This window comes from Cherax quadricarinatus, chromosome 54 (assembly GCF_038502225.1).
Source record: "Cherax quadricarinatus isolate ZL_2023a chromosome 54, ASM3850222v1, whole genome shotgun sequence".
NCBI lineage: Eukaryota > Metazoa > Arthropoda > Malacostraca > Decapoda > Parastacidae > Cherax > Cherax quadricarinatus.
This window is the reverse complement of record NC_091345.1, coordinates 312,501-328,804: the sequence shown is the minus strand read 5'-3', so window position 1 is coordinate 328,804 and position 16,304 is coordinate 312,501. Positions and strand designations below refer to the sequence as shown.

Sequence of the window (16,304 nt, the reverse complement as noted above, 5' to 3'; positions counted from 1 at the left end):
CTATACACTGGTGATCTTGCTTGACACTATACACTGGTGACCTTGCTTGACACTATACACTGGTGACCTTGCTTGACACTATACACTGGTGATCTTGCTTGACACTATACACTGGTGATCTTGCTTGACACTATACACTGGTGACCTTGCTTGACACTATACACTGGTGATCTTGCTTGACACTATACACTGGTGATCTTGCTTGACACTATACACTGGTGACCTTGCTTGACACTATACACTGGTGACCTTGCTTGACACTATACACTGGTGACCTTGCTTGACACTATACACTGGTGTCCTTGCTTGACACTATACACTGGTGACCTTGCTTAACACTATACACTGGTGACCTTGCTTGACACTATACGCTGGTGACCTTGCTTGACACTATACACTAGTGACCTTGCTGGACACTGTACACTGGTGACCATGCTTGACACTACACACTGGTGACCTTGCTTGACACTATACACTGGTGACCTTGCTTGACACTATACACTGGTGACCTTGCTTGACACTATACACTGGTACTCGTGGTTTGGTTGATAGCTTCCTCAGCTAACTCACTGAGAGTCCAAGGATCGATCTGGCACAGGTAAAACGTTGGGCATGTTTTCTTACACTTACTGCCCCTGTTCACCTAACAGTAAGTAGGTACCTGGGTGTTAGCCGACAGTTGTTTGTTGCATCCTGGGGGACAAGATTAACCTAAGTTTCTCGAACTGCTCTGCATTACCAGATGCTTTCTATATATTATACCAGTGATGTCAGCTATGGTCTGTATATATTATGCCAGTGATGTCAGCTATGGTCTGTATATATTATGCCAGTGATGTCAGCTATGGTCTGTATATATTATGCCAGTGATGTCAGCTGTGGTCTGTATATATTATGCCAGTGATGTCAGCTGTGGTCTGTATATATTATGCCAGTGATGTCAGCTATGGTCTGTATAAGTTGTATCATATACTTGTAGAAATAAATATTATTTTTATTATTGTTATTATTAAATAATACACTTGTGAAACATATGGGTATCTTTATTCTGGGAACGTTTTGCTACCTATTGACTTTTTCAGTCTAAAGCAGAGAAGAACGGTGGAAGATGTGTAGAGTTTCAGGTAATCAGTCCCTCAGCTTGGAGTCAATATGTTCAATACATCAAGATTTATTTGTATTGCCTTTGTTTATGCCCATCTTCAACATATACACTTCAGTGATATAACCCCTCATTGTAAGTCACTCAGAAGAGTGAATGTTCAAATGGTCGCAGCTGACCTGAACTATTTTAGGGAATTAGTATAGAGTATTATAGAGTACCATGGCTCACTTCTGTAGTGTTTTAGAATCTAAGATCAAAGTGTTAAAGGATGAGTTTATACTTCTTGAGGAAAATAAAAGGCAAAAAACTCGCCTGGGTATGTATAGCAATGAATGTGAGGTGTTTGGAGTTAGTGAAGGGAAGGGAAACAGGTTACCAACAGTGAGAAGCAGATTGGCAGCTGTTGAAAGTGGGAAGTAGTTCCCAGTAAAGGGAGGAACATTAAAATAAGGAAGGTTGAAAGAGAAGATTTGAAGGTAGGAAATCGCTTCTCTGTTCTCCAAGACTAATGTACTTCAGTGGTCAGTGAGAATAAAGGTACCATTAACTATTCTGCTATTAATGATAGGAATATCCTCGTGATCGGTGACTCACAGCTCACAAGTAAGATATATTGAGAGTGCTTTCTGCAACAGAGATAGGAAAGTGAGACAGAGAGCCCTGTTTCTCAGGAGCTGGTGTTTGAGACATAGTCAACAGGTTGGATAACATCATGTCAGGTAATGGTAACATTACCCGACATTACCTGGTGGGAACAATATAGGAAAGAGCAGGAGGCAGGAGGCGCTAGATAAGCACAGATCGATCAACTATGGATTTAATTAGGTCAAGGGAACAGTCAGTCATATGTAACATCTTTCGTAGGAGGAGAGTGGGCAATGAATGGCTACATTCGTGGTTATAATAATATAAAATACTGATCGTGAAGACTAGTACCCCAAACGGGGATTAGATTGAGACACCCACACCACCAAATGTCCTCGGATCAAGGTAAAAAGCCTAGCTCTGATTGGTGCTTGATTTTAGAAGGATTGCATGGTCCTGTGGGTTAGAGCATCATGTGATTTTCGCTCACCATGAGGCAGGCCAAAAAACATCTGTTCGAATGTTGTTATTGATTCATTACCAATCGTTCGTGGTTGCATAATATATATAATATATATATATATATATATATGTATATATATATATTATATATAATTATATATATATATATATATATATATATATATATATATATATATATATATATATATATATATATATATATATATATATATATATATATATATATATATATATATATATATATATATATATATATATATATATATATATATATATATATATATATATATATATAGGCAGAACTTGCGATCTTGGCTTAAATAGCAACGCTCGTCTTGACATATAGGACAAACGAAAATTTGTGTATGCAATAATTTCGCCAAAATCATTCTGAACCTAACGAAAAAAATATATTTCACTGTGTTTGTTTAGTATTAAATTATTTTAAACAAATCTAAAATATATTTAGTTGGGTTAGGCTAAAATAAATTACTCTTGTTATAATAAGGTTAGGTAAGTTTACTAAGATTCTTTTGGTGCAAAATTAATTTTTTTTACATTATCATTAATGAAAAAAATATATCTTTAAACGTATAAGAGAAAATTTTAGAAAGGACTTAATTTTCAATGAGTTCTTGCTAAATGACCAGTTTTACATATTCGGCACGACACACACACATATATATATATATATATATATATATATATATATATATATATATATATATATATATATATATATATATATATATATATATATATATATATATATATATATATATAGATTTATATATATATATATATATATATATATATATATATATATATATATATATATATATACATATATATATGTAGGAGGTAGGTTACTGAAAGCAGTGAAGAGTTTTTACGAGGATAGTGAGGCTCAAGTTAGAGTATGTAGGAAAGAGGGAAATTTTTTCCCAGTAAAAGTAGGCCTTAGACAAGGATGTGTGATGTCACCGTGGTTGTTTAATATATTTATAGATGGGGTTGTAAGAGAAGTAAATGCGAGGGTCTTGGCAAGAGGCGTGGAGTTAAAAGATAAAGAATCACACACAAAGTGGGAGTTGTCACAGCTGCTCATTGCCGATGACACTGTGCTCTTGGGAGATTCTGAAGAGAAGTTGCAGAGATTGGTGGATGAATTTGGTAGGGTGTGCAAAAGAAGAAAATTAAAGGTGAATACAGGAAAGAGTAAGGTTATGAGGATAACAAAAAGATTAGGTGATGAAAGATTGAATATCAGATTGGAGGGAGAGAGGATGGAGGAGGTGAACGTATTCAGATATTTGGGAGTGGACGTGTCAGCGGATGGGTCTATGAAAGATGAGGTGAATCATAGAATTGATGAGGGAAAAAGAGTGAGTGGTGCACTTAGGAGTCTGTGGAGACAAAGAACTTTGTCCTTGGAGGCAAAGAGGGGAATGTATGAGAGTATAGTTTTACCAACGCTCTTATATGGGTGTGAAGCGTGGGTGATGAATGTTGCAGCGAGGAGAAGGCTGGAGGCAGTGGAGATGTCATGTCTGAGGGCAATGTGTGGTGTGAATATAATGCAGAGAATTCGTAGTTTGGAAGTTAGGAGGAGGTGCGGGATTACCAAAACTGTTGTCCAGAGGGCTGAGGAAGGGTTGTTGAGGTGGTTCGGACATGTAGAGAGAATGGAGCGAAACAGAATGACTTCAAGAGTGTATCAGTCTGTAGTGGAAGGAAGGCGGGGTAGGGGTCGGCCTAGGAAGGGTTGGAGGGAGGGGGTAAAGGAGGTTTTGTGTGCGAGGGGCTTGGACTTCCAGCAGGCATGCGTGAGCGTGTTTGATAGGAGTGAATGGAGACAAATGGTTTTTAATACTTGACGTGCTGTTGGAGTGTGAGCAAAGTAACATTTTATGAAGGGATTCAGGGAAACCGGCAGGCCGGACTTGAGTCCTGGAGATGGGAAGTACAGTGCCTGCACTCTGAAGGAGGGGTGTTAATGTTGCAGTTTAAAAACTGTAGTGTAAAGCACCCTTCTGGCAAGACAGTGATGGAGTGAATGATGGTGAAAGTTTTTCTTTTTCGGGCCACCCTGCCTTGGTGGGAATCGGCCGGTGTGATAATAATAATAATAAAATATATATATACATATATATATATATATATATATATATATATATATATATATATATATATATATATATATCAATACCAACATTGTGCTAGCCAAGGATTCGAACCCATGGTGTACTGGCCTGCCATTGTGATCGAAAACCACATGATGCCTTAACTCACAGGACCACCCAATCGTACAAGAACCAAGCACCCAGCCAAGCTAGGAGTGTTACTCTTGGTCCGAGGATATACGGGTGGTTCTGTGGGTTAAAGCGCCATGTGGTTCTCGCTCACAGCGGGCCAGTACAACATGGATTCGTGGTTACAATAATATATATATATGCTACTCGTAGGCTAGTACACCAAGAAGGGATGAGAATGAAATTAGCTTGAAAGCTCCCACACCTCCGTATGTCCTCGGACCAAGAGTAACACACCTAGCTTGGCTGGGTGCTTGGTTCTTGTAGGATTGGGTGGTCCTGTGAGTTAAGGCATCTTGTGGTTCTCGCTCACAATGGCGGCCAGTACAACATGGGTTCGAATCCTTGGCTAGCGCAGTGTTGTTATTGATCAATACCACTCCAGGACTCAATTCTAGTTAATCAGTTTCCCGGAATTCCTTCACAAAATATTACTCTGCTCATATTCAACAGCTTGTTCAATCCCAAAAACCATTTGCCTACACTCAGTCATATCTAATAGGCTCACACAACCTCCTTACCCCCCTCCCTCCTTCCTCCAGCCTTTCCTAGGATGACCCCTATCCCGCCTTTCCTCCACTGCTGATTGATACACCTTCCAAGACATCCTTTTTTGCTCCATCCTCTCTAAATGACCAAACCACTTCAACAACTTCTCCTCTGCCCTATGTATAATACTTTTATTAACTCCGTACCTTCTCCTAATCTCCAAACTACGAATTCTTTGCATAATATTTATGTCACACGTTACCCTCAGACACAGTGAAATAATAATGAAATTCTAAGCACTATCGTTATTTCTCACATTATCAAAGAATGATAAAAATGATAGGAGAACAGAAGGCTTACAAAGCTGATATTTCACTTTACTTATGACCTCATGTATGTGTATGAACAATGGATGAATACACATCAATTTATACATGTACTTATTTATATATGCACCTATATACAAATGAAACAATATTTATGTATTATTCTCCATGTTATCTCTCTTCCAGGTTTCTAAAAAAGAAGCAAAAAGAAGAACAGAGAAGTGGAAAATGAAGATGAAAGTAACTGTAGCTGACAGAACAAGACGCCAGAAAACTCACCAGTACTGACGAAAGGGAATCAAATCAGCTATTTCATTATTTGTGGAACTGTACAGTGTTTAGTGAATATATATGTATATTATTAATTTATTGCACTTCGTGAAGGAAACTGTTTAGAAATCAAAGTGTCTTACACACGTGATGTACTTATATTGTGTCACATTTTCAGAAATTCCAGTAGGTTAAAAGCCAAATCTCTAATTTTACTTATTATTCTGAATAAAATCTTAGAAATGTATGTGAATAACAATTCGAAAATTAAAATAAAAAATAGTGGTAATATTCAAGATTAAAGAAACCCTAATAAAAAGTTAGAAGTTGGAAGTTATATTTTATTCAGGGAAATTTGCTTGACAATGACACTTGACAAAGGCTGAGTTAATAGATTGTGACTATAAACAGCAACAACGCTAAGCATCACATCAACAACAATAACAGTAGCAGTAACAAGGAGCCTGGTACAGCAGTAGCAGTAACAAGGAGCCTGGTGCAGCAGTAGCAGTATGAGGGTCTGTGAGGAAGCCACAACTGTCTCTCTGCTGCTACTGGGTTGGCTGCTGCCTCTGGCCTCACCACGACCAGGTATGTCTCAGCACACTGTAAATATACCAGTCTGGTTTTATAAGTACACCCATCTGGTTCTCATTGTTAATTTACATTACAAATGGTAATCATGTCTGCTTTTTGTACAGAGATAAATATTAGTTTTGTTATAGCATTTTAAATGTCTGTTTTTATTTAATATTTTAGCGTATACAAAGAAATAAAGTCGCAGTTCTGTGGATGACGCCGTTCATAACTTTTAATAAGTCGTGAGAGAGACAAAAGGAAAAATTCTAGAAGTCATTAGACAATTTGTCCGTAAGTTACAAACAAATTTCTTGCATAAATATATTCACTATGTATTGTGAAAAGATGTTTTTGAATCAACTGAAGAAGATGTAAGTATATACAAAGTCACTAATAATTCCAGGTGTAAAGATTGAGACACTAATGCAACATATGGGAATCTTTATTTAGGAAATGTTTTGCTACTCAGTGGCTTCATCAGTCCAGTACAAAGTAGAAATGGGTTAAAAGAGGAGGAATTTGAGGTAATCAGTCCCTTAGTCTGAAATCGATGTGCTCAATCCATCAGTCTTGTAGAAAATATAGCATATGGCCGGAGAAGTGGCTTATATACTGTAGTCAGGTGAGTCGAAGCAGGAGGAGACTGGATCACAGTGGAACCATCCAAAGGTTGAACAAGTATTGAAGATTTTCTTGTATCAAGATCCCATGATGTTGCAGTGTCTGACAGATGTGACAAATGGTTTTGAAAACCAACTGAACACATCGTTTCCAGAGTGAGGGACTGATTAGCTCAAACTCCTCCTCTCCTTACCCATTTCCGCTTTGTATTGGACTGATGAAGCCACTGTGTGGCAAAACGTTTCCTTAATAAAGATTCCCATGTGTTGCATAAGTGTTTCAATCTTCAACTTGCCGGTTTTCAAAACTATTTATCACTTCCAGGTGTTCCCTACCATTACCACTGTGTATTCTTCGGTGCAGCAGCATCAAGTGATCAGTGTTCCTTTATTTCATGTACTCTACCATTCGTTGGTATTCCTCACATTATTACCACTACTGGTTCCTGGTTTTACACATGTAAATATAAGTTTTGCAAAAAATCTACGCAGTAGAATTTATTTTTTCTAGAAGCAAACTTACTGCCTCAACGACCATACCTCATTTTCACATACATTTACCAAACCAACAATGTTGCCAACCTATCTCACTTCATCTATCACTTCAAATCTTCCCAGCGTCTAGTTACAACTCAAGGAACATGCAAGAGCAAATTTCATTTTGTACACCTATGTGAGCTATGAGAATGAAAATAATTTAGGCCTATGGCAACACTGGGCGAAGTTCGAATCTAATAATAATAATGAGCTAGTACCCACAGGTGTGCCCAGGAAATGTGACTACTTCTGTAACAGGCAGTAGCTACATGGAGGATGATAACGGCTGTAACAAGTTATACCTTGTAGAGGAACTTTACGGCTGTCGCAACTCAAGAGGTTAAGTAATAGATTATTGCTATAACTGGCTATAAATATGGATGACTTTACTACTGTGACAAATCACAAAGTTAGAGAAAAGATTATAGCTATGACAGCTGTGACAAGTTAAAGGGTCGCAAACGGGAATAGCAACAGTGAAATATCACAGATGCCTGTGACAAGTCACGAGATGACAAGAGAAACCCGCTATGATAAAATACCATTTCACGGACGGGTGATGCAGGTTTTAGTAAATATGCATAAACTTTCCCATCTATGCTAATGATTCACATATTTTATTATGATAGGTAATAAAATAAATTTAAAAAGGCAGAACAGAAAAAAAGACAAAAATTAATGTTTCAGGCTACGTGGAACAAAACGACGAATCTCATGAAGAAGCCGCGCTGTGTAGCCCTTGTGGTTTAGCTCTTCTTTTTGATTATAATAATAATAGTAATAATCGTGAAGAAGCATGTGTAAGTTGACGACGCACAGGTATCATCACCTGAACAAAATTCTACAAATTAGGTGGGTGGCCTAATTTAGGACGATGGTGCGTAATTTTGCCATGGCTTCATCGTCTTAAAGTACAACAATATTTTAGACTAGTATTTGTTGTATAATTAACTACTAAAGATGAGCTATAATTTTTTGAACAGATGTCATTAATTGATAAATTGTTATAGTGTAATAGTAATTATATGATTAACGAAAAAGTTTGGTTTACAATCATTTTCTTTGTTTACAACTTTAGAGTTTATGTTACCCAATACGTGATGCGTTTTTGTCATTGATGTGTTGGCTTCCCAGGGTGATGTAACAAGTCGCGTTCACATCTTACTATAACCACAGACGTTTGAAACGGTACCGAGTTTCAAACTCGGTACGAGAAACCATGATGATGGTGGTGAGAGCGAAAAGAGAGACGAAGGTGGAAATATGAGTGAAAAAAAGAACAGCTTTCACTTCCGGTAAAACTGATGTGATTGAAGCCTACGGCAGAATGTGTTATTTGTGATGATAAACTGGACAATGAACATAGAACTCAGGAAATTAAAGAAACCTTTCACTATGAAACATGATCATACCAACAAGCTTCCATCATTTAGAAACATGAATGAGTAAAGACAACAGAGCTCGATATTCTTTTAAAATAGCCAGTGTTTCTAAGACAGGTGAAGACGAGAGATACGTAGTAGCAGAATTACTCGGTAAAAATATGAAGCCTCATACAGAAGTAGGAACATTTATTCTCAATGCTTGAAGTGCCACAGAAAAAAACTATGAGAAAGAAGAAGAAAAAGAAGTTAAAAATATTCCATTCTCAGATAATAGCATGAGCAGACGGTTACATGTTATGTTAGCTGACATAGAAGAAATTGTGTGCGCCTCTGTCAAAGTAAGAAATTTTTTTGTTGCACCCCAAGTGGATGAGTCTACAGGTATTGGAGGGAAGGCTCAACTATTAGCATTCATTCGCTACATTAGTATTGCTAAACTAGTAAACCATATCTTATTGTTTTAAAGAGCTTGAAGAAACAATAAGTGGCTAAGATATATTCACTACATTAAGTATGCACTTGGAAGCTGGTGTTAGTCCTGGAAAACCTGTGTAGGAATTTGTACAAATAGTGCTGTACCAATGGTTGGTTCAGTGAAAGGATTTATATCATTAGTGAAAATGGAAAACAATGATGCCATAACAAAACATAGTTTTCTCCATCGTGAGGTGCTGGCTAAAAGAACAATAAGATGAAGGTCGTGCTAGACAGAGTTATTAAACTGGTGAATTACATAGAAAAGCAGGCCACGTAAATCACGACTGTTTGACAACTGTGTGAAGAAGTTTGGGTAAAGCATGTGAATCTTCTGCACTCGGAGGCAAGATGGCTATCATCCAGAAGCAAAGTGTCACGAGTGTGTGAACTCAAGGATGAATTACTTAATTTTTTTTTTTACCCTTGAGCAGAACGAAGAATTTGTGTGTTGCTTGTAGATGTCACTTTCTTCACAAAACTATCTTACTTGGCGGATAACATTTAAACAAGGTAAATTCCAATGCAAGGTAACACTGAAATTATCTTATCTTCCACTGACAAAATTATTCTTTTGAGAGATGAATGAAATTTTCACAAGAAGAGATTGATTCCAAAAATCTAGTTACATAAAAAGTTAACGTCAACGAAGATCATACAGACAAATTCTGTGGGGGATTTTTCCGAGATCACAATCTCAAAATTAACATTCCACCCACACTCGGGGGAGAACACAGAATACAGAACTCAAAATGCAACTTACTGAAACTGATATATCCTGGAGACTGGTGGGTATTCAGGAACACTGGAGGTCACAGTGTCCCTCCGTCAAAGCCCACCGCCTCGAGCTTCCTATCTATGAGACCTTGGATTAGTAACTTATTTTTTCTGTATATTTATAATGAAAATTTACGTCAGTAAAACTGACATTGAAGTGGACTGTATAATAAAGAAGAATCTAACTGAAGTTACTGAAGTATTTTGTTTTATCTACTGGATTACAATTATTTATCACATTCTTTCATATTAAGAGCGTATATTATTACACTTACCAGTCTATTACATTGATTATGTCCTGATGCTTCCCGCAGACAGATGAAATAGAAAACTGTCAACCTCTATCAACCTTACCTGTTGTGTGGTGTTTAATATACACTGGGAGACGTACATTAATTATATATTGGAGACTGCACGCGGCAGAGCCAACATGGCATCCATTCAGTGCCACATCACGCTTCCCATTCATACCGTTATTAATTCTTTCATCTGATTATTTATCTGGACTCTTCCAGATGTATTTCCTCTTTACTTATCTTGTATTATAAAATTATCCTATACCACTCCTATCGGCCACTATTATTTAGAGATATTCGAGAACTCGCCCGTCTGTGTACTTCTCCTGCGCTTCCCCCGCCTCACTTGTCCACATGCATTCATTTTAGGAAAATTATTAAAAAGTCCATAAATTCTTTAACACATCAGAATATTATGTATATCTCAATTGTCAAGTAGATAATTTGTCTATGACCTAATAAGAAATTTGGAAGCAGTATTCATGGATATTACTGCCCGGGAAGTAATCTCATTGAATTCCAGTGGAAGATATTAACAGACCGATTGCTTGCAATATGCAGTGAAAACGGCGTGGATACAGTTGGGTTACAGAAAACACAAGTGAACGAGATATACTGTTGACGTTACAGCAGCAGTTGTTACAATATAACAGTTATAACAGATATTGCTTCCTCAGTAAGGATAGGAAAACATCATATACAACATATATCAAGGAAGGTTTTCTGTAGGAAAATGATGGTAATTCGGTAATATATCTGAGAAAATCATATTACCGGTCTACTTCGGACAATATACACTGAATGTTATCAACATTTGCTTACCTACTGAGATACTCAAGGAGATTCTTTAGATGCTGTTTGAGGAGCACAGACTACCAGTTGTGGAAGACTATAATGCTTGATAACCCAAGAGTGGGTCGGAAAGCAAGTGCAAAAATGTCAGCAGTGAAAGATTTCATTAAGTTACAAATACATGTGACAATTTCCAGGGAGGTCACCTGGCTTTTTCTTCCCATATGCATTTGAATCACCTCGCTTGTACCTGCTTCTCCTAGATGACCTGACACCTGATGTTTCTGAGTAATCCTTAAATCTCCTGACTTAGCCTCTGCTGTCTCAGAGTTAATTACCCAGGAACTTGACCTTTGGTGATCTTGAATGATTTCTCGAGTGACCTACTCTAAACTTGGATGACATTTGGTGTTTTCCTGAGTGATCTAACCTTTGCTACCCCTGGGTGATCCTCCCAGTTACTTGACCTTTTCTACCCCTGGGTGATTCTGCCAGTTATTTAACCTCTGCTGCCCATGGGTGATGCTACCAGCTATGTAACCTCTGCTGCCCCTGGGTGATTCTACCAGTTATTTAACCTCTGCTGCTCCTGGATGATGCTACCAGTTATGTAACCTCTGCTGCCCCTGGGTGATGCTACCAGTTATGTAACCTCTGCTGCCCCTGGGTGATGCTACCAGTTATGTAACCTCTGCTGCCTCTGGGAGGTCTTCCTGACTGGCCCAACCTGGTCTGTAATCTCTGGAAAACTTGTCATTTAGTTTTTAATTGCTTTCCAAGGCGACATATGACTTACTTTTACCTTCCCTATTCCCTAACCTGCCGTCCCTCCCTCTTCTCCCACAATCACTATCCTCACTCCTCTTCTACAATCACTCTCCTCACTCCTCTCCCACAACTACTATCCTCACTTCTCTCTCATAACTACTGTCCTCATTTCTCCCCCACAGCTACTCTCCTCACTCCTCTCCAACAATCAATATCCACACCCTTCTCCCACACCCACTATTCTCACCTCCCTCCCACAACTGCTATCCGCACTCCTCTCCCACACCAACTATCCCCACTTCTCTTACACAACTGCTATTCTCACTCCTCTCCCACACCCTCTGTCCTCACTCCTCTCCCACAGCTACTATCCTCACTCCCCTCCCACAATCGCTATCTTCACTCTTCTCCCACAGCTACTATTTTCAGGAGCCTCTCACAATCTTTTCTTACTCTCTCTCACAACCACTATCCTCAGCCCCTTCCCTCATCCACTATCATTACTTCTCTCTCACAACCACTATCCTGACTCCTCTCCCCAACTACTATCCTCCATCCTCTCACACATAAAATCATAAGGAGCACTGCGGCAGGCCCACTGGCCCATGCTAGGCCAATCCAAGTCACCTACTGGTCCAAGGTACTGGCCAAAGCTAGTCAGGTCCAAGTCACATCCACTTAAGAAGGAAGGAGCAATGCATCAGACCTATTAGCACAAGCTAATCAGATACAACACACACCCACCCACACCTACTCACACCCACTCACACCCACTTATTAAAGCTAAAAATTACACAATGTTTAAGTTTCAATGACGGCACTCGGGAGTTTGTTCCACACATCCACAACTCTATTACCAAACCAGTGCTTTCCTATAACCTTTTTGAATCTAAATTTTTCCAGCTACAAACCATTGCTGCGGGTTCTATCTTGGTTAGATATTTTTAGCACGTTATTTACATCCCCTTTATTTATTCCTGTTTCTCGTTTATACACCTCAGTAATCCTCCTAATTCTAGAACAGAGTGTAGATTCAGGGTCCTCAGTCTGTTCTCATAGGGAAGATTTCTGATACCTCGGATCAACTTTGTCATCCTCCTTCGTATGTTTTCCAGCGCATTTATATCCATTATGTAATACGGTGACGAGAACTGTACAGTATAATCTAAATGAGGCCTAATCAACGATATAAAGTTGAAGAATAACCTGAGGACGCCTGTTATTTATGCTTCTTGATATGAAGTCAAGGATTCTATTTGCTTTATTACGAATTACGATCATTTATGCACTGTTGTCTTGGTTTTAGGTTACTGCTAACCAATAATATATATATATATATATATATATATATATATATATATATATATATATATATATATATGGAAATAAGTCACTCTGTCTGACTTTTTTGGGTTATCCTAGGTTCTCTACACATATGCTGCTGTGTATGATAATCTATGTAACTGTATTTGTATATACCTGAATAAACTTATTTACTTACTTATATATATATATATATATATATATATATATATATATATATATATATATATATATATATATATGTCGTGCCGAATATGTAAAACTGGTCAATTAGCAAGAACTCAGTTAAAATTAAGCCCTTTCTAAAATTTTCTCTTATACGTTTAAAGATATATTTTTTTCATTAATGTTGATGTAAAAATTTATAATTTTGCACCAAAAGGAACTTAGAAAACTTACCTAACCTTATTATAACAAGCGCAATTTATTTTAGCCTAAACCAACTAAATATATTTTAGATTTGTTTACAATAATTTAATACTAAACAAACACAGTGAAACATATTTTTTTCCTTAGGTTCAGAATGATTTTGGCGAAATTATTGCATACACAAATTTTCACTTGTCCTATATGGCAAGATGAGCGTTTCTATTTAAGCCAAGATCGCAAGTTCTGCCTATTCGGCACGACATATATATATATATATATATATATATATATATATATATATATATATATATATATATATATATATATATATATATATATATATATATATATATATATATATATATATATATATATATATATATATATATATATATATATATATATATATATATATATATATATATGCAAGCGTGCATGAGCGTGTTAGATAGGAGTGAATGGAGACGAATGATACTTGGGACCTGACGATCTGTTGGAGTGTGAGCAGGGTAATATTTAGTGAAGGGATTCAGGGAAACCGGTTATTTTCTTATAGTCGGACTTGAGTCCTGGAAATGGGAAGTACAATGCCTGCACTTTAAAGGAGGGGTTTGGGATATTGGCAGTTTGGAGGGATATGTTGTGTATCTTTATACGTATATGCTTCTAAACTGTTGTATTCTGAGCACCTCTGCAAAAGCAGTGATAATGTGTGAGTGTGGTGAAAGTGTTGAATGATGATGAAAGTATTTTCTTTTTGGGGATTTTCTTTCATTTTTGGGTCACCCTGCCTCGGTGGGAGACGACCAACTTGTTGAAAAAAAAAAATATATATATATATGTATATATATAGATATACATATATTTATATATATATTTATATATATATTTATATATATATTTATATATATATATATATATATATATGTGTGTGTGTGTGTGTGTGTGTGTGTACTCACCTATTTGCACTCACCTATTTGCACTCACCTATTTGTGGTTGCAGGGATCGAGTCATAGCTCCTGGCCCCGCCTCTTCGCTGATTGCTACTAGGTCCTCTCTCTCCCTGCCCAATGAGCTTTATCATGCCTCGCCTTAAAACTATGTATGGTTCCCGCCTCCACTACGTCACTTTCTAGGCTATTCCACTGCCTGACAACTCTGTGATTGGAGAAATACTTCCTAACATCCCTTTGATTCATCTGAGTCTTCAACTTCCAATTGTGACCCCTGTTTCTGTGTCCCATCTCTGAAACATCCTGTCTTTGTCCACCTTGTCTATTCCGCGCAGTATTTTATATGTTATTATCATGCCTTCCCTGACCATCCCGTCCTCCAGCGTCGTCAGGCCAATTTCCCTTAACCTTTCTTCTTAGGACAACCCGCTTAGCTTTGGGACTAGTCTTGTTGTAAACCTTTGCACTTTCTCTAATTTCTTGACGTGCTTGACCAGGTGTGGATTCCAAACTGGTGCTGTATACCCCAGTATGGGCCTGATGTATATGGTGTACAGAGTCTTGAACGATTCTTTACTGAGGTATCAGAACGCTCTCCTTAGGTTTGCCAGATGCCCCTATGCTGCAGCAGTTATCTGATTGATGTGCGCCTTAGATGTGCTCGGTATTATACTCACCCCAAGATCTTTTTCCTTGAGTGAGGTTTGCAGTCTGTAGCCACCTAGACTATACACTGTCTGTGGTCTTCTTTGGCCTTCCATGATCTTCATGACTTTGCATTTGGCAGGGTTAAATTCAAGGAGCCAGTTGCTGGACCAGGCTTGTAGCCTGTCCAGGTCTCTTTGTAGTCCTGCCTGATCCTCGACCGATTTGATTCTTCTCATTAACTTCATATCATCTGCAAACAAGGACACTTCTGTGTCTATCCCTTCCTTTATGCCATTCACATATACCAAAAACAGCACAGGTCCTAGGAATGACCCGTATGGAACCCCGCTTGTCACAGGCGCCCACTCTGACTCCTCGTCACGTACCATGACTCCTTGTTGCCTCCCTGTCAGATATTATCTGGTCCATTGCAGTGCCTTTCCTGTTATGTGTACCTGATCCTCTAGCTTTTGCAGTAACCTCTTGTGAGGAACTGTGTCGAAGGCCTTCTTGCAGTCCAAGTTAATGCGGTCTATCCACCCCTCTCTCTCTCTTGTCTTCTGTCACCTTGTCATAAAACTCCAGTAGGTTTGTGAGACAGGATTTTCCTTCCCTGAAACTGTGCTGATTGTCGATTATACGCTTGACTCTTTCCAGGAGCTCCACCATTCTCTTCCTGATGATCTTTTCCATGACTTTGCATACTATGCACGTTAGTGACACAGGTCTGTAGTTTAAAGCCTCGTGTCTGTCTCCTTTTTTAAAAACTAGGACTACATTTGCCATCTTCCATACTTCAGGTAGTTGCACTGTTTCAGTGGATGTGTTGACAATTGTGGTTAATGGCACACACAGCATCTCTGCTCCCTCTCTAAGGACCCACGGATAGATGTTGTCTGGTCCCACCGCCTTTGAGGGATCAAGTTCACATGGCAGCACCTTCACCTCCTCCTTGGTTATGTGTGCTTCATCCAGCACTTGGTGTGTGTGTGTGTGTGTGTGTGTGTGTGTGTGTGTGTGTGTGTGTGTGTGTGTGTGTGTGTGTGTGTGTGTGTGTGTGTGTGTGTGCGCGTGTGTGTGTGTGTGTGTGTGTGTGTGTGAATTAATCTTGCTTTGACTGTCACCTTAGACAGATGGAGTAAGAGGCTGGGGATGGATGGAGGCAGTTTATCCTGACGTGATCACATACAGAAGCCGCTACTCACGTTCTAG

At 38.3% G+C, this 16,304-nt stretch overlaps 1 protein-coding gene across 2 annotated transcripts in view; it reads left to right on the top strand.

Moving 5' to 3' along the window:
* Positions 1-16,304, top strand: part of LOC128699104 (uncharacterized) — a 284,982-nt gene that overhangs the window by 88,937 nt on the left and 179,741 nt on the right. For both annotated transcript variants that reach the window (XM_070096515.1, XM_070096516.1), the window contains exon 2: positions 5,487-6,161. In XM_070096515.1, coding sequence (XP_069952616.1) covers positions 6,083-6,161 — 79 coding nt within the window. In that variant the 5' untranslated portion in view covers positions 5,487-6,082. The remainder of the gene's footprint in view (positions 1-5,486; positions 6,162-16,304) is intronic.